Source organism: Diadema antillarum, unplaced genomic scaffold (genome assembly GCF_040938485.1).
Source record: "Diadema antillarum isolate AM-2024a unplaced genomic scaffold, OU_Dant_1.0 seq00000375_RagTag, whole genome shotgun sequence".
Lineage (NCBI taxonomy): Eukaryota > Metazoa > Echinodermata > Echinoidea > Diadematoida > Diadematidae > Diadema > Diadema antillarum.
In genome coordinates, this window is record NW_027271374.1 from 479,006 (window position 1) to 505,863 (window position 26,858).

General features: G+C 42.1%; 1 protein-coding gene across 1 annotated transcript in view; it reads right to left on the reverse strand.

Annotated features, from left to right (window-relative positions):
• Positions 1 to 26,858, reverse strand: part of LOC139731479 (sodium- and chloride-dependent glycine transporter 1-like) — a 51,122-nt gene that overhangs the window by 2,864 nt on the left and 21,400 nt on the right. Inside the window, exons 6-13 of the mRNA XM_071642363.1 lie at positions 12,883 to 13,017; positions 12,053 to 12,156; positions 10,024 to 10,148; positions 6,404 to 6,516; positions 5,458 to 5,598; positions 4,443 to 4,542; positions 3,353 to 3,453; positions 1,888 to 2,061 (exon numbers count right to left, since the gene is read on the reverse strand). Of these exons, the coding sequence (XP_071498464.1) occupies positions 1,888 to 2,061; positions 3,353 to 3,453; positions 4,443 to 4,542; positions 5,458 to 5,598; positions 6,404 to 6,516; positions 10,024 to 10,148; positions 12,053 to 12,156; positions 12,883 to 13,017 (993 nt within the window). The remainder of the gene's footprint in view (positions 1 to 1,887; positions 2,062 to 3,352; positions 3,454 to 4,442; positions 4,543 to 5,457; positions 5,599 to 6,403; positions 6,517 to 10,023; positions 10,149 to 12,052; positions 12,157 to 12,882; positions 13,018 to 26,858) is intronic.

A 26,858-nucleotide genomic window follows, 5' to 3' on the forward strand; every position in this document is an offset into this window, starting at 1 on the left:
AATCTGTCTCACCACTGTTGATTCTACGTCCACGGAGGTAATATGTCCCACCACATATCTCAAGATATCAAGAGTCCATTTCCAGTACAAATTCAAGGCAAATCACAACTTCTGTCCAATTAAAGAAGACAACTCTAACTTCATCTGAAAACTTACTAATACATGTATCCGAAATATCAAAATATTTCCTAGATATGGTGTAATTAGTTGCTGTACATGCCAATCTAAGCACTTCACCAATTATAATTTCACTGTGATTGAAAACAAGAGACCCGCGGGTCTAGCGCTCACCTGAGTATCGCAAGTTCACCTTTCACGCAGTCACTAACCTAAATTATTCACAGCTCTACCAAAATTTGACCAGGCATTCTCAAGTAGAAGATGAAAATGTACAATAAAGGCCCAATTTTTTTTAAGATTCCTTAATTTGGGGGGATTGGGGCCCCCTGGGGCCCTCTGGGTGGGGCATGGTGCCCATTTTGATAAATTGAGATCCTGACCCCCTAGGGATGCTACCTGCCAAGTTTGACAAAAATCCATCATGAGGTTTTCAGGAAGAAGATGAAAATGTACAATTCAGGCCCCCATTTGGACCCTTCCAACCACCCCCCCCCCCCCTACCCAAGAGGGGCACCCCTGGATCTCCTATGAACAAACTTGAAACTACAGTCATTAATGTAATCACTCATAGTATTATCTCAGCTCTATAACTTCTGATTCTAGAGAAGATTTATAAAGATTCCTTCATTTGGGGGTTTGGGACCCCTGGGGGCCCCCTGGGTGGGGCATGGTGCCCATTTTAACAAATTGAGATCCTAACCCCCTAGGGATGCTACCTGCCAAGTTTGGTGAAAATGGGTCATGGGGTTCTCAAGAAGACGATAAAAATGTACAATTTAGGCCCCATTAGGACCCCTCCTCACCCCCTCCCCTGGGTCCCAAGGGGGGCACCCCTGATTCTGCCATGAACAAACTTGAAACTACAGTCATCAATGTACTAACTCATAGTATTAACTAAGCACTATCACTTCTGGTTCTAGAGAAGAAGATTTTTGCAGAATCCTTAATTTTGGGGGGCTTGGGCCCCCTGAGGGCCCCCTGGGTGGGGCATGGTGCCCATTTTAACAAATTGAGTTCCTAACCCCCTAGGGATGCTACCTGCCAAGTTTGGTGAAAATGGGTCATGGGGTTCTCAAGAAGAAGATGAAAATGTACAATTTAGGCCCCATTAGAACCCTTCCCCACCCCCCTCCCCTGGGTCCCAAGGGGGGCACCCCTGATTCTGCCATGAACAAACTTGAAACTACAGTCATCAATGTACTAACTCATAGTATTAACTTAGCTCTATCACTTCTGGTTCTAGAGAAGAAGATTTTTACAGATTCCTTAATTTTGGGGGGTTTGGGCCCCCCTGGGGGCCCCCTGGGTGGGGCATGGTGCCCATTTTAACAAATTGAGTTCCTAACCCCCTAGGGATGCTACCTGCCAAGTTTGATGAAAATCGGTCTTGGGGTTTTCAAGAAGAAGATGAAAATGTAAAAAGTTTACGCACGACGCACGACGGACGACGGACGACGGACGACGGACGACGGACGACGGACGACGGACGACGCACGACGCACGACGCACGACGGACGCCGGACGAAGGGCGATCGCAATAGCTCACTTGAGCCTTTGGCTCAGGTGAGCTAAAAAAACTACACATACTGATGACACAGTTATGAGATGAAGACATAAATGTCGCTTTCTCCTAAATTCCTTTCCTGCCCCAATCATGTTTTTCTACATCTGCAATTATATGCTGATGTGTTGGATGCATCTTCTTATCAAACACACGTGTCCCACAGGGTGGAACTTTCCAATCAAAAACTAACAATCCAAACCTACCTCCCAAAGGGTTCCCTCTGCCTTGAAGATGAAGAAATAGATGAAGTAGGCGGGAATGAGAATCATCGCCGAGACGGCCATGGCCCATCCCAGGGCTTCCCCAAAGGGAGGGTAGACGTAGTCGTCGTCGTAAGTCAGCGGTTGGTAGGCCACGCAGAAGAAGATGAAGATGAACTGTTCGGTGTCGTCAGACGATGCAGAATGGAAGACAGAAATAGGAAAGTCATTAATGCACCAGCTTGGTCTCACATTTCTACCTAATATACTGAGTATGAAAGCTTTGAATCGACACTTTATGTCCAAAGACAGTAGACAATTAACTCATGTCAATCGATGCTCACGTTAGTTAGGACCATTTACACAGGTCAAGGTCATTGTGCTTCAAGTTCCCTTTTTTTTTGGGGGGGGGGGGAGGGGGGTCGAGAAGGAGACCACAGAAGATCCTCTGGGGGGAAAAAAAATGGTTTCTAATCAGGGACACATGTACAGGCAGGTCAGTCAGTCCAAAGGTAGCCAATAGATTACAACCACATCTGTTTTTTGCACATGGTACAATCTAATAGTAGGCATTTTCTTTACTCTCATTTTGAGGCATTGTCTCTCGGTTTGGTGTTATTTTGGTCCCCCAGCACATACACGCACACACACACACACACACACACACACACACGCACACACACACACACCTCTAAGTACTTGAGCGACCAGCAGCTGTATCAACAGGAAATGGGTCAGATGCAAAAACAAGGTTGTGGAACAAAACAGAAACTTGTGCAAACAGTTACAGACGCCAAATAGACGCTGGATGGGACAAGGGGTGGTGCAGATACATGTACCACCAGAGACTAAAGGCAGCGGATTCAGTCTTCATAACACACAACTGTCTACTTTGCCTAATCTACGAGGGAGCTATCCATTTGCTATCCATACCCACTCCGTATCCTTCAACCTTCTCAGCGTGTCTTGGTCACAAGGTCAAGTTTGTCCACATGAATTTAATCTTAAACTGAGGAAAACTCCATTGGCATAGGTCATATCATATGAAAAAAAAAAAATTTACAAAATCGTAAAAGGGGAGGGGATAAAAGGAAATGGATTGATTGATAGGATTAAAGACCTAGTAGCATGGGGTGTCATAGAGTGGGAAGGCCGACCAGTTCAGATATATTTAAAAATCCTGAAATGAATTGCACACAGCTTCATCACTGATCTCTATGTAAGTACACACACAGTGGGAGATTCCCTTGACTGGAGTTGCCCGTGACCAATGAGCGTATGCTTCAATGAACATATTTTGCTGACCGGTTGCTATTACAGGCTTTCAGATTGTACCCATGTGGGCAGCGAATGAATTGGGCCACCCATACTATCCAGTCTTTGAATGACTTGGGGGTTCTACACAGCAGGGGCTGGTGGATGTAAGGCAGTGGCAGAGGCAAGGGGGCAGGTTAGGTGATTCTCTTACCGAAATCACAAAAGGTGCAATGAACATCCAGGCAATTTTCCAGTAGACTGGGACCTCAAATCCGATCATGGCCTTGAGGTCATTCACAAAGCGTCCAACTCCTGTGAATTTAACATTCAAAACAGAGGAAAAACACAAAATGTATGTCAAAGCCACTGTCCATTTTGTTTCCAGTGTGACAACTTGCAGTTGCACTGTCTTACATGTTATGAGAGTCTTGATATAATGCAAATATGAGGTATACAAATATCAAACTAGTAATAAGCACTAACTGCCACTAGGAAATAAAAACTCTGCAGGTGATAAGGTTTACTGTACCATTTCTCATAGAAACAAAGGGTTAGAAAAATTCTGTTAATGGTTTATCAAGGAAATTACTCTTCACATAACTCATCCAAGAAATTCAATCAGCAAGGAACAAGAGAAAACACACAAAATAAACCAAAGGAAAAAAAAAAAACTTCAAAAACTATCAAACTAAACCCAGAAATGTCTCTGCAAGGTACTTGCTGAAACATTACAACTCTGATCTGTATCTATCTTTTTCAATGACTGAATTCAGTCACAACAGGTGGATTCGATTAAAGATATTATAAAGTTTTGGTACCTCAAAAGTTTCCCTGAGTTTCCTTGTCTTAATTTGTGTTTCAGATTACAGTACCTTTCATATAACTAACACTGTGAGACTTACTCACCCCAAAGTGCTCTCATGTCTTAGTAATCATGCAATAATGGTTTCGTACCAGAGCAGAGCGGGCTCTGAAAAATTCGAACGAGCCGTAAGTTTGACTCCCGTGTCCGCGACAATCAATATACATGTAGTGTACGAAACCATTATTGCATGATTACTAAGACATGAGAGCACTTTGGGGCGAGTAAGTCTCACAGTGTCAGTTATATGAAAGGTACTTTAACCTGAAACACAAACTAAGACAAGGAAACTCAGGGAAACTTTTGAGGTACCAAAACTTTATATTATCTTTAACACAAGAGTGACTTGATTTGTATCTACCGGATGAGATAAAGAAAAACAAAGCAAAAAAAAAAAACACCAACCACAATACCACAAGGAATGTCATGAGCCACTCACCATACACATAAGAGATGACGATTGTCTCAAAGACAGCAACTGTCAAGGTGGTGAAAGTGCTTGCATAGTTGTCGATCAGTGTCAGCCAGTAGATTCCGCTCTAGAGGGGGTGGGGGAGGAAGAGGGAAAATTTGAAAGTTGACACCCTTTGCTCAACTTGTGAGCATCTTGTCGTGCATGGGTACAAACATTATGAGCACTCACTAGCAACTAACATGCTAATCTGGGTATGCTGTGTATCTAATTTCTGAAACATCAGAAATTTGAAAGACATAAAAAGAATGCATCTCATATTGGAGGAAGCAGACATAAATGGTGTGTCTACTGCTACTACCACTACTACCACTACCACTACCTTTAGCATTACCACCACCATTACCATATTCACTACTGCTATTACTACTACTACTACTAAAACTACCACTATCACTACAACTACCACCACTGCTACTGCTGCTACTACCACTTCCACTACTACTACTACTACCACTACCACTACCACTATCACTACTCCTACTACCACTTCCACTACTACTACTACTACTACTACTACTACTACTACTACCACTTCCACTACCACTACCACTGCTACTACCACTACTACTACTACCACTACTACTACTACTACTACTACTTACTACTACTACTACTACTACTACTACTACCACTTCCACTACCACTACCACTGCTACTACCACTACTACTACTACCACTACTACTACTACTACTACTACTACTACTACAACTACAACTACTACCACGTCCACGACTACCACTACCACTACTACTACTGCTACCACTACCTAACACTACCACTATTACACTCACCATTATTACCATTCCCACTCACTAACCACTCCTACTGCTTTAAATTTCCCATTCCTCTTACTTTTGAGCCCAGCTACAATGCGAGTCATTTCTGGGAGCATCATTTTCCCCAACCATGGATGAAACCTGAACCATGGCAAGAAACCCTAACTTAAGCTAACATCCCTCGACAATGCCATGTCCTCACCTGTGTCACAAGGAGGAGTCCGATCCAGAAGGTGAAGAAACAGATCAGACCGGTGAGGAGTGTCTTCCTCCCCCGCATCCACGGCACGTTCTTCTCCAGGATGTCATAGACGCCGGTGACAACCGTTTCCACGTCAACAAACTGTACATGGAACAAGTGAAGACAATGGCAATATAAAATCCTGTCGAAAGTTATACTTTTTCAAAGTTTTGTTCATTCAATCTCCCCTCATTTGAAAGCAACGCTGTGTAATAATATGTGAATATCACAGAGGAAAAAAATTGAAAGAATTTCACAAAAATTATTTTTCCTGAAAGACATCAATGAAGTACTTGACTAACTTTCTTCACAAGGCAGTGAATACATGATTTCCTGTAACACATCTCAGTAGGGGGCGCAGAAAAGGATAGTTTCCATTAAAAGACAGAAAATTTGAAAATTGATTTTGACATATATCTATAAAGATAGTTCTGTGACATCTCAAGAGTTCTCATCTTGAAAAGGCAGCACATGGGCATTAGCCAAACTTTAAACACATTTGTAACTTTTTGAACATATGATCCAATTTCCCTTCAACTTTCACTGAATGTTCCTTTTGTCTTTCTACGTCCTCTGAAGCCACATGTTTGATGGAATGTCCCCACCATGTTAACATCTGCTTACATCCACAGCAGGTCTTTAGGCAATAACAGATCTGGCCCCGAAAGCTACTCCTCTCACTGTGGAGTAGTTCTTCCACACACATGTCCTACTACTTCTGGGCCCCATTTCATAAACAGTCCCTTCGATAGCTGCATTCTTGCTGCAACGTCAAGTGTCATGGTAATGACAAGAATTCTGCTTCCTGATTGGCTGTTGCTACAAGAAGTCGCTATTCTAGCGAGTGTTACCATGTTAACATCTTACACAGAATGGGACCCCGGACAAGATTCCCAGCCAAACTCACCTGACTGTCCATTCCGATGGTGATGAACATGAAGAAGAAGAGTACGGACCAGAGAGGGGCCACGGGCATGCGGGCCAGGGCCTCCGGGTACACCACAAACACTAGGCCGGGACCTGAGCACAGGAGAGGCACAAGAGAAACAAACAAACAAACATGAATGAATGAAAGTGCTCAACTCTGGCCAAGAACTAGTGGCACACACTTTGCGTATTAGGCCATATATCGTCGCTGGGGTGACAAGACCTTGTATCTGAAATTTTGGTGAAAATGACTTTTTTTAATAAATGGTCAAATAATGGGTTAGGTGATGTCCTGTTCAAATCCCAACTGTCTTACTCCAAAATAAAGCCACCACAGCATGTCAAAGGAAAGGCTTTCCCATTTGCTATAGTGCTTTGGCCGCCATGTTTTTTTTTTTTGGCTCTCCTGAACATTTGACATTTTGTAGATACGAGGTCTTGTTGCCCCAGCGTCGAATCACCAAAGTTGGTAAGTCAGAAATCCCATTCATTCTCCTTGAACCATATCCTTCCCCCTCTTTCCCCTACGAGGGCTCTTCATACACTGAACATGCCACAGAAACCTTCTATTTGATAGTCTACAACACAAGTTTCAAGACATTTAGTGAATGCCCTACTTTTGTAAGGAACAAAGCCTGCAACTGGATTGGTCTTGTAATGAAAACTTACTGAAACAAAGGAATCGCTTTCTTTCTTTTCTTACTGGTACCATGCATGAACAAAATTCCTTAAAGCATACATCATGCTTTCAAATAGTGGTCGTTATAGATCAACAATAGGAGATGCTTGCTACTTCATTCATATCACAAGTTTTTTATCACTGGTAAAATCGAGAAGTGGGCCACCCTTGTAAAAGTAGGGCACTCTCGAACTGTTTTCAATACGAACTACACTCATAACGTGAGAAAAGAAACAGCAAACAAGAAAAACTGCCCCCCGAAAAAACTTAACGCCAAACCAAACATTACTTCTTTTTTTCTTTTTGGAAACGAGCCAATTGTTTTTTAAAGCTACCTCAACATAAAGGTATATGAGAAGTCTGTTTGCCCCCCCCCCTTTTTTTTAAACTGTTATACCCACATGTAGGTCATTTTCAGGGTAAACAGTGGGTCTGTGGTTTTGTTTACTTATGGCAAATTATCAAATTTGTTTAACAAATATTTGCACAGCATACCATCAAAGGATTAAGATTAATTTTCTTGAAATATTCAGGCATTCCTACAGCCTTTTTGGAGCTTTAAAGGGATGGCATAGATTTGGCCGAGTTGGCTGGCTTCAGGGGGGCTTTTCATGAAGCATTCTGGTCGGATATTTTTCTGACACGCTGTTACAAGCTACTGAAATCCTTGCATCTGATTGGCTGAAGGCAAATTCGTCCGACAACTTTGTCGGACAAAATGCTTCATGAAATGCTCCCAGGTTTCCAACTTTCTTTTTTGTGAGATGAAAAACCCCTTCCAAAATATGAAAGAGCATAACATTTTCAGAGGAATTCAATGTTTATTTGATGAAGATTGGTTTTGAAATGGCTGAGATATCCAAAACAAAGTGATCTTAATACAATGTGGGACCCATCTTTCATTGGGGTCACTTTGCTTTCCTTTGTTTTTGGATTCTCAGCCATTTCAAAACCGATTTTCATCAAACAATCTTCAAACTCCTCTTAGAATTGTATGCTCTTTAATATTTCATCCGTGGCATTGTAATTATCTCGCAAAACGTTAAAAAGCTGAATCCCCATCTCAACCAAAATTATACCATCCCTTTAAGGCACCGACACTTTGACAGGAAAGCATTGTGTGAAGGCAAAACATAGAAAAGTGCAAACATGTGCCGGAAAGTGCGACTCGACTTCCTACAATCAGCAGGGATTCAACACGAACAGGACAGTGAACTTTCAAAACGCAAAGTCAGCAAGTTTCACTGTAAAGCCAAAACAAAAACGCTTTGTGCTAGACCCTCTTTGTTGGGTGAATAATGAATGATCTGCGTGCCAAGCCCTCCAGCAAACTAAAACTAATGAATAATTGACACAATGCCTCTAAAGTCACACAGATACCATCATCCATTCTTCCCACTGTAAGTAGAAAATTTGTTTATTTCATTCGTTTTCATACTCGACATCCCTGCAGCAAGAAGTCCATCAATTCATTCTTGTGGAAGGTGAAATGATACATTAATATCAGATGCAGCTCAGTGCAGCACTGAAATTTAGAATTTGGGTGGTTCACACAAAGTGATGACCTACTGAGTGAATGATAATAGTTGTTTGACAGCTTTCTTTGTCTGTTCATGTGCCCAATACTCTCCCATTTTCCCTCCCCCCCCCCATCACTATACACATGACAACTTTGTATTCAAATTGTTTCCATGATACAGTTCAGTTTCAATGCTCAAATACTCTCCTAGTTTTGAAACCTTATTGTGACTTGAAAAGTACACTATGATTGATCAGAAACAAAAAGGCATTTGCTTGATCAATCATCAGTGAATTTATTTGTCCTGTTCAAAAAACCACCCTCCAATGTAAATAAAATTTAGGTAAAAAAAAAATACTACTTCAGTAAAATCAAATAGATTGAGAGAACAAACATTTATCTCCTCACAAGTGTCCCCAGGGAAAGAGGTAATAAGATAGATAAAAATATGAGCATATTTATTATTTAACTTGACCATCAGGCATCCCCCTACCCCTGTATTTAAGCGACATCAACAAAACCTTTGCACCCTTAGTGGGGTCAAGTACATCTCCGTTAATGTCCATTTTAATGGCAGACTTCCAAAATCCACAACCAGGCCTCTGAACTTTAAAAAAAAAAAAAAAATCAACTCACTACCAGTGGCTCACAGCATTCTGCAGTCTTGGTAGTATAGATTAAATGCAGGCCCCTCTTCACACAGCCCCCACACATCACATATCCATCTCTGCAAAGCCAGCACTGAACTGAATTCACACAAAAAGAGCCAATAGAGCTTGTGCATGGCTAGGAAGGTCACATGTATTCACAGTTGCAGGTAGACTTGCTCATTTCCCCCTCCCCCATTTTTGTTTTGTCTATGTGGGAGTGTTTCTGTTTTTTCCACACCTTCTCAAATGTCTGCAACAAATCATTTTTTGAAACTCTATACATGTCATATCTTAGTTGGCGTACTGTAAAACATGATGTATTCGCGGCATAAATTTTTTGCGAATTGGAGCTGTCGGCCTTTTTTGCGGCATGAAATTTTCGCGAACTGCCACTAGCATTCAATGCATATAGTGTAGACAAGAACTTTCGCGCGCATTTTAATTTCGCGAATCTTGGCACTTGCGAAATTCGCGAAATTAAAATGCATGCGAAAATTCCTCATTTTACAGTATATTGGATCCTGTGTGAGGTGAAAGTACTTTCTACTTCTGCACACGGAGTTAAAAGCGACATGGAACAGAAAGACAACGGTGCAGCTCTTTAGCCACATGACTTGTCAATACTTCTCATCTTACTGATGTCTAGATGTTCTCTCTTCCCTGCTATCAGTCATCTTTTGAGACAGATTGCAGAGTGAGAGAGAGTACACAATTTGCAGAAATTACATCGAAAATAAAGAAGACAGGCTTACCTGATGTAGCAACTTTCTCAATGGGCAGGCCAGAGTCGTAGGACATGAAGCCGACAACCGAGAAGATGACGAAGCCGGCAAAGATGCTGGTGCTGCAGTTGAGGATGGCGATGATAATAGCATCCCTGCAGAACAAACAAATATTTGTCAGTTTATTGGTCGCATATCCCTTTTGTAAACATCACAACATTTTGTATGTTTGAATAATGTCTCCCAACATCATGTATGAAGTCTTCAGTAATACATCTTAAAATCTTTGAAAAGGAAACAAAAACCTAACTCCATGTCTCTTGGGAATGAAAGGAATCTAATTTTCAGGGTTGCATGAAGGGACACTCGAACTTTAAACCATTACCTGTACTTTCACTGCTATCTGTGATGTGACTACTATAGAAGGCCAGACAAAGTTTTGCCTCCAAACAAACCCCAAGTCTCTGAACTAGGATTTCTGCATGTCGATTTGCATGGTTTTTTTTTTAGTAAAAGACTTTTCTTTTATTTGAACCCTTTGTCTTGTTATTCAATGGTTAAATTTACATTTTACTCTTCTACATTGCATAATGTGTCATTTACTTTCAAATTATTAAAATCATCTTCTTTCATTCCAAAATCATCTTCTTTCATTCCAAAATCAATGATGGCGAGACACAAATTCTCCCAAATTTGTCCTCTCTCGTTTTACTGAGTAACGACAAAAAGAGCTATTTGCTGCACTCGTGTCTAATTCTTTCCTGATTTATTAAATGACAGCATCTCATTACATGGGAGTGAAAGAATGCAACATTGTTGTGAACTTTGGAAGGCCTTTCAAAAACAACAACCAATTCATCCTTGAAAGAATACCAACATTGTTGTGAACTTTGGTGGAAGGTCTTTCAAAAACAACAACCAATCATCCATACAGGTTTTTGTTTTGTTTTGTTTTGTTTTATTTTGTTCTGTGTTTTGCTTTTTTTTAAACCATTGAAATTTGGCCATGGCACTTGACTCAACATAAAAGTGCTTGTGCCTGTAACACGAGTATGGTTAGGGGTGGTTCCATCCTAGTGGCATTACTGAGACAATTGTTACAGTTCATAGATAATAGGAAATTCCTAACATAGTTACCCTGGGCCTCTAGAAAACGTTGATAAACGAGCAAAGATTGGGGGGGGGGGGAGGCTTGTCACGTGACACTCCACTACAGGTGAAAGAATGCAAAACTAAGATAATTATCTCTAACATGATCAGATCACATAATGTTAGAATGAAATAAAACCGGGTTGACTGCTGTTCCCTCACCCGATGACACTAACTGCCATCAAAACATGAAAATAAAGTTTCAACAGCATTCTTGACCAAAATCGCAGTAAAAAAATTGTCTCATTCTACATCACCCCACCAAAAGACAGAAAGTATGGTGGCATTGTTACATGAAACATGGATGTCATAATTCACCCATCAAACTTCTGAAGAGCAGTGAAGAACATATTTGCCTGTTGCATGCATCTCAACAGGCACAAAATAATCAAAATTGCTCTGCATAAACCCTTGTAACCCTGCTTTTTTTCTTAGTATGTTCTTTTGTTGTTTTAATCCTCATCCTTGCATTTTGGTATCCCAGCTTTGACAAGACACGACATGGGAACCAATGTGGTGATACACTTGCCCCCTCAACTCTTGGCAAACACTACTACCAGACAGCACCCCTTGAACTGCTCATAGTTCCCCTTTCCTTCCTATGTTGGGTTTAGTAATCTCGGATGAAGGGATATTTGGTCCACAGACATTCTCTGAATAGTCTCACACCCATGCCCAAGGAGGGATGGCGTCGCCAAAAGAAGAACAAACGAAGACACAGGAATGTTGCAGCTGTGAGACATTTCAGTACCGATGATTGATGGGTCATGCACATGTCCCCCTGATAAGTGAGTTCCACCCCCCTCATCCCCACCCCCCTTTTAAGTCCCCTTATCTCCCCCTTTCCCCACCCTTCCCCCGTTCTGTTTGGATGCTAGCCAGAGAAATGCACTCTTGTATTGCTGCGTACTTGTAGAAGTTGTTCTGGAACTTGTTGTAGCTGGCCATGGTCAGCAGACCTCCCCAGGACGGTCCGAGGGAATAGAAGATCTGGGCAGCGGCATCCTTCCACACCTGTAAGGGGAGTTCAGACATGACAGAAAGGATCGTGAAAGACATTGCTCCCTAGAAACATTTGGAAATTCAGAGTTCTATCTGTTGTGACAATAAAAACATTGGCAGTAACTACTGGCAGTACAGACGCATGTATATGTGTGAACTGATTGAGGGCCAAAAGCATTGTTAGTTCATGGAGGGAGCCGTTGACTCTGGGTTCTGTTGATACAGGCATTACACATCACTGATGTGATGTCCCCTTTCTTTCTTATGTTATTGTACATCTTATGAAATACTGCAGGCAGCATATTTTTTCTTGCAAGTCAGATCTACGTGTACTTTTTCGTGATTTCATAGGATCTGCTAGATTCCGGAAGTTTCTTTTAACTTCCCTAGTGGTGCTATACTGCTGGATGGAGTCCTGCCTACCTCTGGGAAAGCACTGAAGAAATCATGAAAGTCCTTTACAATCTCAGTTCACTTCAGCAAAAAAATTTACTGGCAGATTGTATTTTGTATTAGGATGGCATGGGTACTTCAATTTTGTTGCATATCTTGTGCTCTCCACCAGTTTTGTGATGTTATGACTAAAACCTGTGCAAGGCTTCCACGTGAGCAAAAAATTTAGATAATCTTTACTCTCTTGAAGGGTTCTTCAGCCAATCTTGAATGGGCCCTGCAAAAAGCGCACCCCCTCACCTCCAACCCCACCTACCCCCCTCCCCCCTTGCCCCCAAAACTCACCCTTGGGTCGCGAAGGCGCTGGAAGTCAGGTTTGATGTAGTAGAGCACTCCCTCTGCCGATCCCGGGAGAGTAACACCGCGGATGAGCAGAATCGTCAGGATCACGTAGGGGAAAGTGGCTGTGAAGTAGACAACCTGGAGGAAAAAAAAGAAAGAAGAAAAGGCAGGAAATTATTGAAGCAGCTTGCGACTCCATAAAGAACAAACTACAACTGTTCATAAATAACATTAGTGTCTGCCTGTGAATGTTTCTCCATGCGTCTGTCGGAAGCAATGTTGTCAAAAAAGCAACCATTTTCTGACTGCTGAAGTACATTTCAAGCAACATCAATGTGACGAATGACTTCCAAAAAGAAAAAAAAAATCAGAAGTATTCTTTCACACACTGCAGTTGTAATACATCACACAGAAATAAATTCAAATAAAATGATTGATTACAGAGATTACAAAATTATTTCCTAGCGAGGAGGAGAGAAGGGGAATGGTTTGGTAAAGAAAAAGAATACTGGGCCTGTAATTTGAGCAACAGGAAAAAAAAGAATAGATTAAAGGAATCACGCATGGTATACCCCAGCAATGATGGATTTTTTTAAATTTTTTTTTTCGGGGGGGGGGGGGGGGTGGGAGGGCGCTGCTAGGAGTCAATGGTATTCCCTTTAGATGTGAAGAATCTAACACATAGACAATGAGGGTGGTGTTTTTCCTATTTTTCTTGTTGATCTTTTTAACCATCCAACAAATTGTGGAGATGGGGGGGGGGGGGCAGCTACAGCCCTTTATCCTCAGTGGTACCCTTGTTCATGACAAGAAAGGGGTGTGTGAAAATCTCCTGCACCCCCCCCCGCACACCCCCTACTGTGGTTTGCTCAGCCCATTGCTAGTCAAGTTTTATTCAGGCGCCCTTGCACAAGACATCTTAAGTCATGTCTGACGCGACGCGCACAGCCAGAACAATGTAGCCAGTAGCACGCTTCATACACCTGCTGGCTTTGAGGGAGATTACAAGTAAGTCATGCGAATGAATGTCTCGTCGAGACACACTCCCAGGGACCCCCGCTCTCGCTGCTACCCCTGAATCTCCCCGCTGCCTGTCACACCCACTTTGGGAATATGACATTTCGCTTGAAGGGTCAGGGTGTACGAGATAAATGCTGTTCTCCTGTGACAGGATCCCAGCTTCCACTTTGTACACCTTGCATACACCCACCGGCGTTCAGACTAACACTTAACAGTTTCTATCCGATTCAAAACGCATGTCTCGTGAAATCGTGTGTATTGCTTCTCAGCTTGGGAAGTAAAGATATACACGATGATAATGACACATCATACTTTCTCCTACATTTGGGACTAAATGAAGACATTTCAGATTCCCGATTTAAACTTACTTGTTTTTCTTTCCCATTTTCAAATTCAATTTCAAATTAGATTTTCAATTGTATTTTGAGTGTTTTTAGACCTTCGAGTTCGACGCATATTGACAACCATCATTCGAGTTTAATATTAAATAATATTTTGCTAAGGATATAAACCAGAATTCAGATATGTAACAAAAACCATCAAGAAGTTTTCACGGTAAGGTTTCCTCTGTTTGGCCTGATATATTTGCATTCCGTGAGCATTCAAAACATGACCAACAATTTGTTACAATTTGTGCGGACGGTGCGGAGAAGCCGTGGTATTTTGCATACACTTGTTCGGCGTGCTTTGCCCGCGAAAATATCTTAGCTCTGCGTTGCGATTATGCCTTTACGTGATACGAGTATGCCCCCCCCCCCCCCCCCCCCCAATCTCCCGTCTGCAAAATCACTTTATGAGATGGCGAATCATTAATGTTCTGCTATGCAACATACGACAAACATTCGCCCGACTGCTGCATCGAGCGGCACTTTAGCGGGCAGAGAGGAATAATCATTATTCCCAGACAGCGGCCCGCGTAATACTGATGAGGCGCATCTGCCATCCATTAACCAATGTCGTCTGGTTGAATGCCACGTGGTCCCCGCGCCTTACGATCGCGCACGCACCGCACGCATTACATTATACACTGTACAAACAGTTTTCATCTACATTTACAAATTGTCCCTTCCAAACAGCACAAATAGCATACTTCGGAAAAATGAATTATTTAGTACACAGATTCGCTGCAGACTACCAGAAAGAAAATCCGAGTTTGTGCGACCATGGACCTAACAGAAACGAGCTCCATGGTGCGACGAAGCTTTTTGTCGGTGCACTATGAATTGACACGACGGATTCGAGAGAAATACAAGTTACTCAAACCGTTTTACGACCAGTACTAGAACAGAAACATAACCTATTTCCGCTCCCCATAATTTTTTGATATTTCAGGATTTTTTCCGATTTCGATTAAGTTTTCTTTCCGTCAGTCACGTCTCAATAATGTTCCCTTTGCCTTCCTTCTCTTTACACAATGTCACGATCACAAATCAATGCCTTGCATATTATTTTCGCAGGGAAAGACCATCAACCACACAACACATGCCTTTTTTCCCCCAGACACATGACCCGCCATACCGACAAGTGTGTGCTTATTTTACACACTACTCAAAAAGCGAGGGAATGGAGAGCATTTATGCAAGGCAGCAAAACCAACCTGCCCGTACCATGCGGTAGACGCTGCGAGCATGCATTTTTAATAAGCCCTTTCACTTATCTTGCTCGAAAATGTGAATAAAAATACAGTCACCATTTGCGGTGCGTGTGCCGTGTGTACCTGTGCGAATACCCAAAAGCAGATTCTTTGGTATACCACTTACCGTACGGTTGGTATGTGACATGTGTGTGTGTGTGTGTGTGCTCAGCATGTATGTTCTCGATTCCTGCTTGTCAACAATTATTAGGCGGCTGCGAGTACTAGTGTGTGTGCTTGTCGCCTTTCGGTATGCATTGGGATCTGTTTGTTGTCGTTAGTGTCTGGATGTGTGTGCTTGTCTGTGTCTGTCTCACGTCTGTCTATCCGCATGAGTGTGTTGTCTACATGTCTGTACAGACAAATATGGATTGGTAGATGATTTAACGTCTCAAGGTTACCCTGTATAATTTGTTTAATAATGATGTCTCGGGATTACTCTATACCCGCGAGGCAATTTTAAACGGGTGAGGGTGACGGTACTTTTCCACATACCCTCCCGGAAGTACTCAGTATTGGATGCACGCAGATATCCACTGTGTGTTGTTTACAACGGATGTCCACAATGGTTTTCAAGGTCGAACACCTCAGTTATCATAACGCGCCTGATTACGTAACCCCTGTCAATTATAAACCGTAACAACACAGTGTATCAAAATATAAGTGCTTTCTATCTTTTGACGGGGGGGGGGGGGGGGGGGACAAAAACGACGGGGCTTGGAATGTGTCTCGTTCCATACCAACTGCAGTGGCATAAATTAGACAATAAATCGGAATCATGTGAATCATATCATGTGTCAAAAGAATTAATTGTAACTTCTGATACGCACGACACAAGCATTGTGGATCTCTCGCGACCGCTTCATATTTCTACGAGTTTCATAAAAATGGCTATGAAATCTGAACGCGACAACCGACCGCTTCCGCGCTTGGCGGACGAAATTACATATAGGCCTACATTTGCATCATTTCTACTTTATAGGCCTACCTAAGTGTCGTATGGCAATTCAGTGCAGGCTTCTCGAGTGTTTATCGGCCATGTTCACAAGGGATTGTATACATTTTCGCTGCGCAGCGAGCCCCATACCCTCATGTTTGAAGACTGGTGTTGAATATACTGCCGGTCACCTTGCCTCATTTCAGGGGCGAGCTTGGCGAAGAAAAAAAACCGCGTGGACTCGGGCTTGAAAAACGGCTGCGGGAAAAATTGCAATTAAGCGGCAAGCCTCTGGCCTGTTCGTAATCATTATAATAATATGCAGATATTGCCCTTTTAGGGGTCTAATGCAAAACTTGACATCCCCGCTGAGTTATATTTTCCCCAAGTGATTAGATTTTGTTATCCTATATTGCCTAAATAATGTAGGTCTACATTAATTTATTCCAACTTGGCCTCGTCCGAATCGTCAGCAGCCATAAAGGCATACAGTCAAATTCTGGAATTATATCACCTGATTTCATTGACGTCACTGCTTGAAACAGAAATAATTTCGATCCCGCTGCATCAGTCACGTGACTGCTATTGCACAAATCACCGACAGACAATTTAACAGGTTTTCACGTTGTATACTGTGCGCTTCGTAGGCGTAGGAGTGTCTGCACTGTGAGGCATATTCCAATGTGCGAGTTCCTGACCCGTATTTTCTGCTCCTATCGAGCATAAAATTATTACGAAACTGGGCTCAACGAAGGTACGAGATAAAAATATGTGATTTCTTTGTTACAATACCTGTGCCCCCACATCGTCAGCATAAAATGTACGCCTATATTGTTCGCGCCTTTCCAAGTCTTTCAATAGCTCTTAATGATAGATAAACAGCGTATAGATGGGGAAAAAAAAGGATCGGAGAAGCAATGACGAGAAAGGAAACAATGTTGTTCATTGAGCTTGATCTCATCTGTCTGGTCACGTACCGACATCATAGCCTATATCTGGGTGATATAAGTGTGTACGAAAGTACAAATTGTATAACCACTCGTTCGCGACGTGGCTGTGATATGCTTGGGCGACAGTGAGGCAGGAATGTATGCGCCTTCTGTCTCCTTGTTCGGCACTATTGTCACATTACATGGTTAAAGGATCTCTCGGGAGCCTCTCTTTCGAATACAATATACAATACATATTCACACATGGAACACAGCATGTCTCCGGGATTTCAAATGCCACACCCACGACTATGTACGCTCTATCATCATAGGTTTGACACGAACTGTGTGCTAAAATAAACAGTGAGCTCACACACACGGACGCTTGCGCGGGAATGAAGGCCGAATAATTATTTTCCACGATAGATGAACAGTGCACAGATGAACTGGCGAGGTGAGAAAAGAGAGAGGTAGATAAAATGAGAGAGATGGATAGATAGAGGGAGAGATACGGTGAGAAAAGGTGAGAGAGAGAAAGATGATAGGAGAAAAAGAGACAGGGAAAACTGTCTCACATCAATTCGTGCTGTATAGTGAGTCATAGTGTGTGTACAGGTGGTATACACACATAACAGGCCTTGTGTCTGTCTATCGTGTAGCACGAATGAGGAAGAGATGAGCAGGGGACGCATGTCTGTCTGTGTACATGCACCACCCGCCTCTCCCTTCCCACAGACCCATGTATCCCCCCCCCCCCCCTCCCTTAAAGGACATGACGTGGTTAAGTCTGTCTCCATCACCATACAGAGACAACAAACATCAGAACATCGGAACATCATCCAGCCTGGGGGATTAAAATTGCATGCATATCTGATACACCTTGTCTAGATGCACCATCGTTCCGAGCAAAATAACATGAAGCAGAGACATCGCAAGTGGGTGTATAAACGCAAAAATTAAACTTCACTCCTTCATCGTCTTTTGATCGAACACCATCATTAAATTCGAAGCTCCATCCCATCAATAATCCCCTGTGTGGGGAAGAGAAGTCCAAACATTTTTACGGGGAGGTAAACATCGCCAAATTTACAACGCCAATAGGCAGGCAGGAAATGGCAGAAAGTACATGAACTTTTCAGGGGCAATTACTAGAGTGCAAAACAATCATTTTAGCTATCTGCATCGTATTTAAATTAGCAATGGGACAGTTTGGCACGATGAGGCCATAGCTCCGTGATGAAGCTTCGGTTCACACGTAGACCGTAGACGTTCATTTCATTTGCCAACCTTGGCAACATGCGCGTTAGGGGGTACCGAGAGGGTGGCATAATGTAAAAGAGGGAAAACTTCCACATCACACGGTGAGGTGAAAATAAAATAATCCCGATACTTAAGATGACACTTTTATTTTTAACAAGCAAACAGATGACAAAAGTCTGCTTAGTGAACAACAGAGAAGAGTTACCGGTTTTATGGGGATGCATAGATATTCAGTTTCCGTATCAAACCGGGATTGAAACTCACAGAAAATACGAATAACTCGGGTACAGTTTCTCTGCAATACCCATAGCTCCCTGCGAGCATATTCACAGTTTTGATATCCAAGAGACCTTTGCTTGCTGACAAACGTGAAAAGAAATCATAATAATGGTGCTCACTTCCTTTTCAATTTCCTTCATTGCCATTTTCTGTTGTCCAAAGATGAATCGCATAAATTCAAAAGGAAGTTGGTCGATAGTAAGGAAGCAATGGAAAAATAATTATCAATGACTTTCGAAAGCAAAAGACACACCAAACCGTATGGTGGTATCATTTTATTGTTTTGTTGCCGTATGGTGATGGAGATATAGACTTGACATGTACATGAGATTCAATTAATGCGTACACAACAGAAGCACTTAAGGCTTGAGTTTACAAATTCATGATAAAAGGCTGTTAAGTAGACCTACTTCTTGAAACACTTCCTACATCATTTTGTTAATGAGTTCAAATACAAAGCACACAGCTAATTGGCAGGTGTGGAAGGATTCATTAATGAATTGCATGTCTTTATTTCTTTTTCTAAGAGGAAATAAAGGGAGGCGTTCGGGGTCCGGCAGAAGTTCCCACGTAAAACGCAACTGAAATGTCGGGCGCGGCCATTCTATAATGCCAGAAGTGCAAGGCCAACAATAATTATGGCAAAGGGGGCGTGTAAGGATAATGGGTTGTTAGACGAGTCCCTTCCTTTAACTCCAGGAGCTGCTAGCAACCACCGAATCGCAGCTGCTGTTGCTGTCTGCCTTGAATGCCTGGCATTTAGGACATTAAAAATGAATAGTATATAGGCCAATGTATAAAATGAATATGTATTACGGCGGTGTAAGGATATGGATACAGGGTATGATGATAGTCTTTCTCCCAGACTGCTACTCTTGCTCAACCATTTATGCTCACTGTTACTTAGTATGGGAAAATTGGTGGGAAAGGGGGGGGGGGGATTTCTACCATACACTTTCAACATGATAGTCCGGCTACTGATGGATGGATGCATCCACACGCGATATTACAGATAGCAAAGGACAGTGTCCAAGCGCCGTCCAACTGGTTGTCCTTATATGGTGACTTATCATCCACAGCTGAGACGGAAGGCCGGGCTGATACGCCTTGCCAATCGGAAGCCCCGGTTGCGACGGTCCTGCAATCATCGGTGGCAAATAGCCGTGAGAAAACGGACAGCTCGTGATCGACTCTCCGGTGCCAGCCGCACTTGTCCAGTAACTTTCGAAGGATGTGAAGATACGGTTTAATGGCTCCATGCCAGAGCAATATTCTTCTCTCCCGTCTGAAGAGAGGCCGTTTCAGAGTGCACTAGAACAATCATGGCAAACTGGCTGTTCTATCTGTTACTATGGAAACAGCGAGACAATAGTTCAGGGATCACCTCCCTGGATAGACTATCTGTGAGCACCGTGTGGAGCATCGTGGTGCTAGGTATACCAAGTAGCCAAGTTGGTATATCGGGAGAAGACTCTGGATTTGTTCACACAACGTGTAGCTGGTCTGGGGTTCGAATCCGTTCCCATGGTCGTTCATCCTTGGACGATGTTCTGCCGACAATGTCCCTTTGTCGCATACAGGTGTACGTTGTATAAAGGGTACCTAATAGAAAATGCTACGGTGACAATGATAACAGGGTCCTCTGGACAGAAGTGTTCAAACTGAAGAGGCACACGACCACAGCATGGTAGCCTCTATCATGGCAGCTACAGTCACAGCAACCCTCAGTAATTGCATCCATCTTACTAAATTGCAAATGGGTGCCTGGTCGTCACGATAAGTCGACATGGCGCAGATTTGCCGGATACAGGGCTTGCCAACAATCGGGTCACAGGCCCAGCGACCTGAAGAGTTGATGTAGTACTTGGTCCAAAGAGATACTAGCGCTCGCCTAGTAGGCCTACCTCTTTGCTTTGTCAAGAGTCTATTTATGGGTCTCGACTCACAGTCCCCGCATTATGTCCGACAATGCCATCGAAAACCTCTTTTTGTTGTACACTGTTCTGGCGGCATTTGGAGGGTGATCTTGTGAAGGTCAGGGAACCCTTTGCAATGACCCTCAGAGTTGAGACTCCAGGTCCTGACACCAACCTTGGCTAGTTACTTACTCCTAGCTAACTTACTCCTAGCACACTCCTAATCATCATGATTTTCACTGAGCTTAAGTGTATTAACATCAGAGCGTTCCACTCTTTAAAAAAAAAAAAAAAAACCTCGAATTTGTTCTCACAAAATTCAACTGACCTTTCATGGCTACATTTACCTGGAAGACACAATAAATCCTATACACTGAATCAAAGCAAAACGCACTGAATATCAATTACGCACTAAATCAGATCAATGGATAATTACAAGTTCTGGATTAGTCCTGCTGTATAGAGTCCATTATCTGCATTTATTCAAATTTTCGTAACTCGGCCTACTCGCATCTGAAATTTATGATGCAACAGCAATTTAAGATGAACGACGAACTGAAGAAAACTGTCCTGCCGATATTTTCGTTCACTAATGCATTAGTTGTTCTTGGCTTCATTAACATCTTGTGTTTGCCTGGAGCAAGGGGTTGCGCAAATCAAATGCAAAGCAACGCGTCTGCCTTTTCTTTCCCCCCCCCCCCCCCCCCCCCACGGCCCCCGGTTGGGTGGGAGTGAATTAAGTGGCTCTCAACCATGTCGGAATATATTATCGCTATGTGGCAAAAAGTGAGAGCCGGAAACAAACATGGCAAACATGGAAGAATGAGGTGTGTGTGTGTGTGTGTGTGTGTGTGTGTGTGTGCGTGTGTATGCGTGTGTGTGTGTGGGGGGGGATGAAGGTGGGGAGACATGACTAACCTGCTGCATCTTTGTGTCACATTTTGCACTGGAACACTGACTGATCAGTTTGAAAACAGGAAATTTAACAGTTCCCGTGAATTTCCTGAGTAGACCCCGAGTAGGTGGACCCCTCACAACTTTGATTTGTTCTCGGGGAGGGGATAGTCATTGCAATGAATATAACCGTATTGGAAAAGTGTGTTATACAATCGCAGGCCTTCCTAATCATTTAAACATATGAAAATGATCTTCACTGTTATGTGTGTTTGAGTCTTAAACAGTGTAGATAACGGATTCACAACGCTGATGTGACCATACCCGACGTGCACTCTCTATATGCATCCTCGTTTGCAGGATCAACCCGCATGCAGTCTAACACAGTTCAGAGTCAGATTTCTGTACAAGAATATGGTAGTGAGAATTCCAGGAATTCCTCCGTATATACCCGGAAAAATATCTGCTCTTAAAAATTTTGCGCAAATGAGCTTTCCTTTGCCGGAAGCTCAAGTGTACCGAAGCGCCCAATGCGGACGGATCAAAACTAAAAAAATGATGGCAGTAGAACGATCAGTAAGAAACAACAGTACTTCCTGCCCACATCTTACTAAACATACTGATGATCAATAATTTCATCTCTGGTAAAGCGGATATGTTTCGATGCAGGGACGGATGCATATCGTATTTGCTAATTCGCGGCTGATGGGTTGTAAGGGATCCTTTTTTTTTTTTTTACAAAATGCAGTTTTATTGACCAGGCACAGGGATTTCCGTCTAAGACTTATTTAAAGGCGTGTACCATGTTTCTAATTCACAGTGCTCAGCATGTAACGGTCTCATCATGGAGTTACCAGTTACTAATGAGACCGTTAAAGGCTGACGATAACTCTCCATGGTCTAATAATCAGGTTCCACTAGCGGCCAAGTGGGCGTTGTAGCAGATTCCACTGTGCTTTTGTGCAAGTGATTACATTGTCAGATTAATGACAATACCATTCTCACGATCGGATGGAACTTGTAATAGCTGTACTAGTGCCAGTGCCTAAGATGGCAATAGAAGCCAGAAAAAAAAACAAACAACAACACCACAAACTATAGGCCTACAGCATGAAAACAAACATATTTTGCCAATAGTAATATGTGCCTGGTATGAGAAGTGCCCATCTCTTTCCCCGATTACAAACGCGTAGACCATGTTTCGTGCCTTTAAAATGCGAGACGACAGGTCTGCGAGCTAGACTAGTTCGGATGACTGACCGAAAACTGGCCCGATCGATATCATCTATCGCGTTAGTCGATTGCCAAATGTTCACTTAACGTCGACTGAGAGCTAAGAAACTTTAAGATCAATTTCTGCAGACTCCGGGCAAAGAGCGGCAGTATAATGAGTGAATCTATATTCCAGTATGAAAACGGCATAATTATAACTAGAAGTGTATATTTGTGTGTGTGTGTGTGTGTGTGTGTGTGTGTGTGTGTTTACTCCACACCAGTAATCATTAACTTTTTATTAGCCATAATTAAGAGAGTAAGGAAGAAGAGAGAGGGAAAGATCCTCTCCGCGTGATCACGCGGCGAGAACTACACATTTGAAGCCGTGCCAATATTTTTTAAGCCAGTTCTCTTGGTAGGGAAATCATATAAATGAATAAACTACACAAAACGAAGCAAAACAATGCATCTTTTCAAAGTCAAGAACACCAGGATGGTGATTGAATTTCACTGTGCTCTCCTCAAAAAACGCGCTAAAAGGATACCAGTATCGCAATTAATGACTGCGATGTGCCTCGAAGCCCGCTACGACGAATGGACAAAGACTTCACGAAGTCGACCTTGAGCGGGGATAATGGCGAATGGAAAACTACCATACTTTGTATTGTAGCGCGGAAAATTACAGACAAGGTCACCTGTTTGAAGCCCTCATTCTATTCAGAGTCATACTACATCTTGTGTCAGAACACAGTGGCTATAAGGTTTATTTAATAAACTCGTGAGTACGGCAAAACGGGTTATCGCATGGGGAGGGCGTAACATAATATGTTACTCTTGCTTTCCAGCGTCAAAATATTATTTTGACGCTGGAAAGCAAGAGTCTGCCTCACAAGCGGAACTTATTCACGTCGGGATCGGCGTACACACGACACTACAGGCTGCGTCGAATAGTTTCTGACTTTGGTCTATTCATTGCCATAACAGGGCCTTCACTGTTTAATGAAGAAATTCATATGAAAATGAAGGAATGAATAAAGCCAGTTATTACGCTCCTCGTGTTCCTTCATCTAACAGTATACGTTGCACCTCACACCCATTTACTGCCCTAATCATAAATCGGACATTAATATTAGTTTTTATGTCGGACCTAAAAATAAAAAGGTGGAGAAATCAATTCTGATACAACACTTCCCGTAATTCTCACCCAAAGAAACATAAGTGCGCGCGGGAGTGTATTTGTGTGTGGTATACTATCAAAAGGTTTTATCGGTCGTTGGGACTTAGTTAAACATCCCAATCATCAACTGACTAGAAATGAATTAACTAAACTAAAACAACTTGTATGATCGGAGGCCTGCAAAACGATTTAGGGCCTATACGTAAACTACACAGAAACAAGAATTACGTTCACTAAAAGCAGGTTCACACTGTCAATCTGAGCATGTGCACATAATGGTCATTGAAGACCTTCTCTTGAAAGAGACTTGAACTGAAGTGCTATAATGAAAATAGGCAGATCTTCATGAAAACTACGTCACGAATATTCATAAGCTGTATGCATATCGACATGTACAGGTGAACGCATATTTTTGACGATCAAAATCAACTAAAGCCATTAACCCATTGGAAACTTTTTGACAATCAAAATTATCTAAAGCCATTCATGCAGCGCTTACATGTCAATTACCACTTATTGCTTGGCTGTATTCCACTGCTCTTCAAATTAAGAGATCAAAATTCCATCAAACGCAAAATATGTGGTTCGAAGGTCCTTGATGACCACTGTTTGATTTTGATTTGAGCGTCTTTGAAATTCTAAACCCTTAGTTAAGTAAAAGGAGTTCCTTTTTTCACATTAATGTATGCTTTTGAAGGTCTATAATATACTGGAAACATCTAACACACACAAAAAAAATGTCGAGTTATCGTCTCAAAACTCTCGCTCGGATCATAAGATCGTATCCATCCGCAGAGAGACAATATCACATGAAGGGAAGGTTGGATTATTTCACCTTCGTTTCTTCAATTCATTATTGAAGAGAGCCCGATATGAAGGAGACTACAACTCGTAAGCCTGATCGCCTCATGAAGGAATTTTACAAGGAATTTCACTAGGACTTTTCCAGTAAATCATTCGGTGGTTTCTATTCCAGAGCTCTCTATATACGGAAGAGGAAATGCAAACGTCTCCCGGTCTCAAACAGCTCCGTTCGCCGCCAACAAGTGAAAGTGAAAACCACGAGCAAAAAGCGCATTTAGCACGAAAATAGTAACACACCTCTCCAAGAAGACAGATACTCGCTGTTTACATATTGACAAGACTAATACTGTTGCATGTTATATATCCGCCCTTCATCATTGTATAAGGGCTCGCTGCTTACAACAACATAGGCACATAGTTGGCGTCTCGCTTTACAGCTGAAGGAGTCTCCTTCAAAAAGTGCACGACCCTAATTCCCTGTTGAGGATGGCTTGCTAAAAGTTTCGAACTTGGCATTGTAATCAAGAACGGGACGGTTCGTTTTCGGAATCTTAAAAGAGTGAAATATTTAGTACAGGGTCGCCATAAAACGTCATAAAATCAAGGAGGGTACCAGGCAAAAAGTCGCCTAACTCCTTGATAAAACTATAATAAATATCGAAACCATAAATTCTTAAGTTTCTACTTCACGCAGCGCAAATTACTAATAAAAAAAAAAAAAACATTGAAAGAGAAACTAAATTTCCAATCTGACTGGAAAGTGCATTTATGCAAACAATTAGAAATAAGTCTTTGTATATTCCGCGTATTCTTTTTAAAGAGATGGTACAGTATTGGTGAAGATGAGAATTGGGCTTTTAACTTTTTGCGAGATACCAAGAAAACACTTATGACATAGTACAGAACATACCATTCTAAGAGGAATTCAAAGTTTATTTAATGAAAATCGGGTTTGGTATGACTGAAACCTCCAAAAACAAAGTAAAACAAAGCAATCGTAAAAAAGTGTGGGTCCCACACTTTATTAGAATCGCTCTGTTTTGGATATCTCAGCCATTTCAAAACAAATTTTCATCTAATAAACGTTGAATTCCTCATGGAATTACATGCTCTTTCATATTTCATAAGAGAGTTCTCACTATCTCACACACACAAAAAAAATGTTAGAAACCTGAAATTATGTCTCAACCAAAACTATACGATCCCTTTGAGTTATTCTCATCAAACAGGCATGCAATGGTCGTGTAATAAATCCAATTTGAACCCAGATAAGAGCAGCAATCTGCGTATAAGGCGAGGACACTGTGGAGCAGTTTCACGGTTCTTTGTGTGTATAGAGTTCTTCCCAATGGAACGCATGCTTGAATACACTTCCGGCAACCTCGCCTCTTCGACGATTAGTTGGTAACTCGCATGTTTCACCTTTGTTGTTTTCCTTTTTGTTTTATATATAATATATAATACATATACATGTACAGATATATAGATATATCAAGATATGCCGCTTCAACGAAGCCGGAAGCATTTGCGACAATGTAGAAACTCACAATAAGACACATAAAACACCGACAAACTGAATAAATCGCGGTGCCCGCAACAAGTCCATATTTTTTCCCCACGATTTTGGTTTTGTTTGTTGCCACAGAACCACTTTTCATTCGCAATATTCACCTATATACCGGAAGACAATAATTAGCAGGACATCTCTCCCTTTCTCTTTACCCATGATGGCCACACCCCCTCCCGCCGTTTCCAGTGTATAGGACGAGGAAAATGATCAAGAAATACGTCCTCAAACTAGTCCATCATTTCCTTAAAATACATTGTATTCACAAGTAGGCGCTAGAGGGACGACGTCGATGTGCAGGGGATTGAGTGGTGGTGTATATGATGCGGTGCACGAGCATGTTCAGTG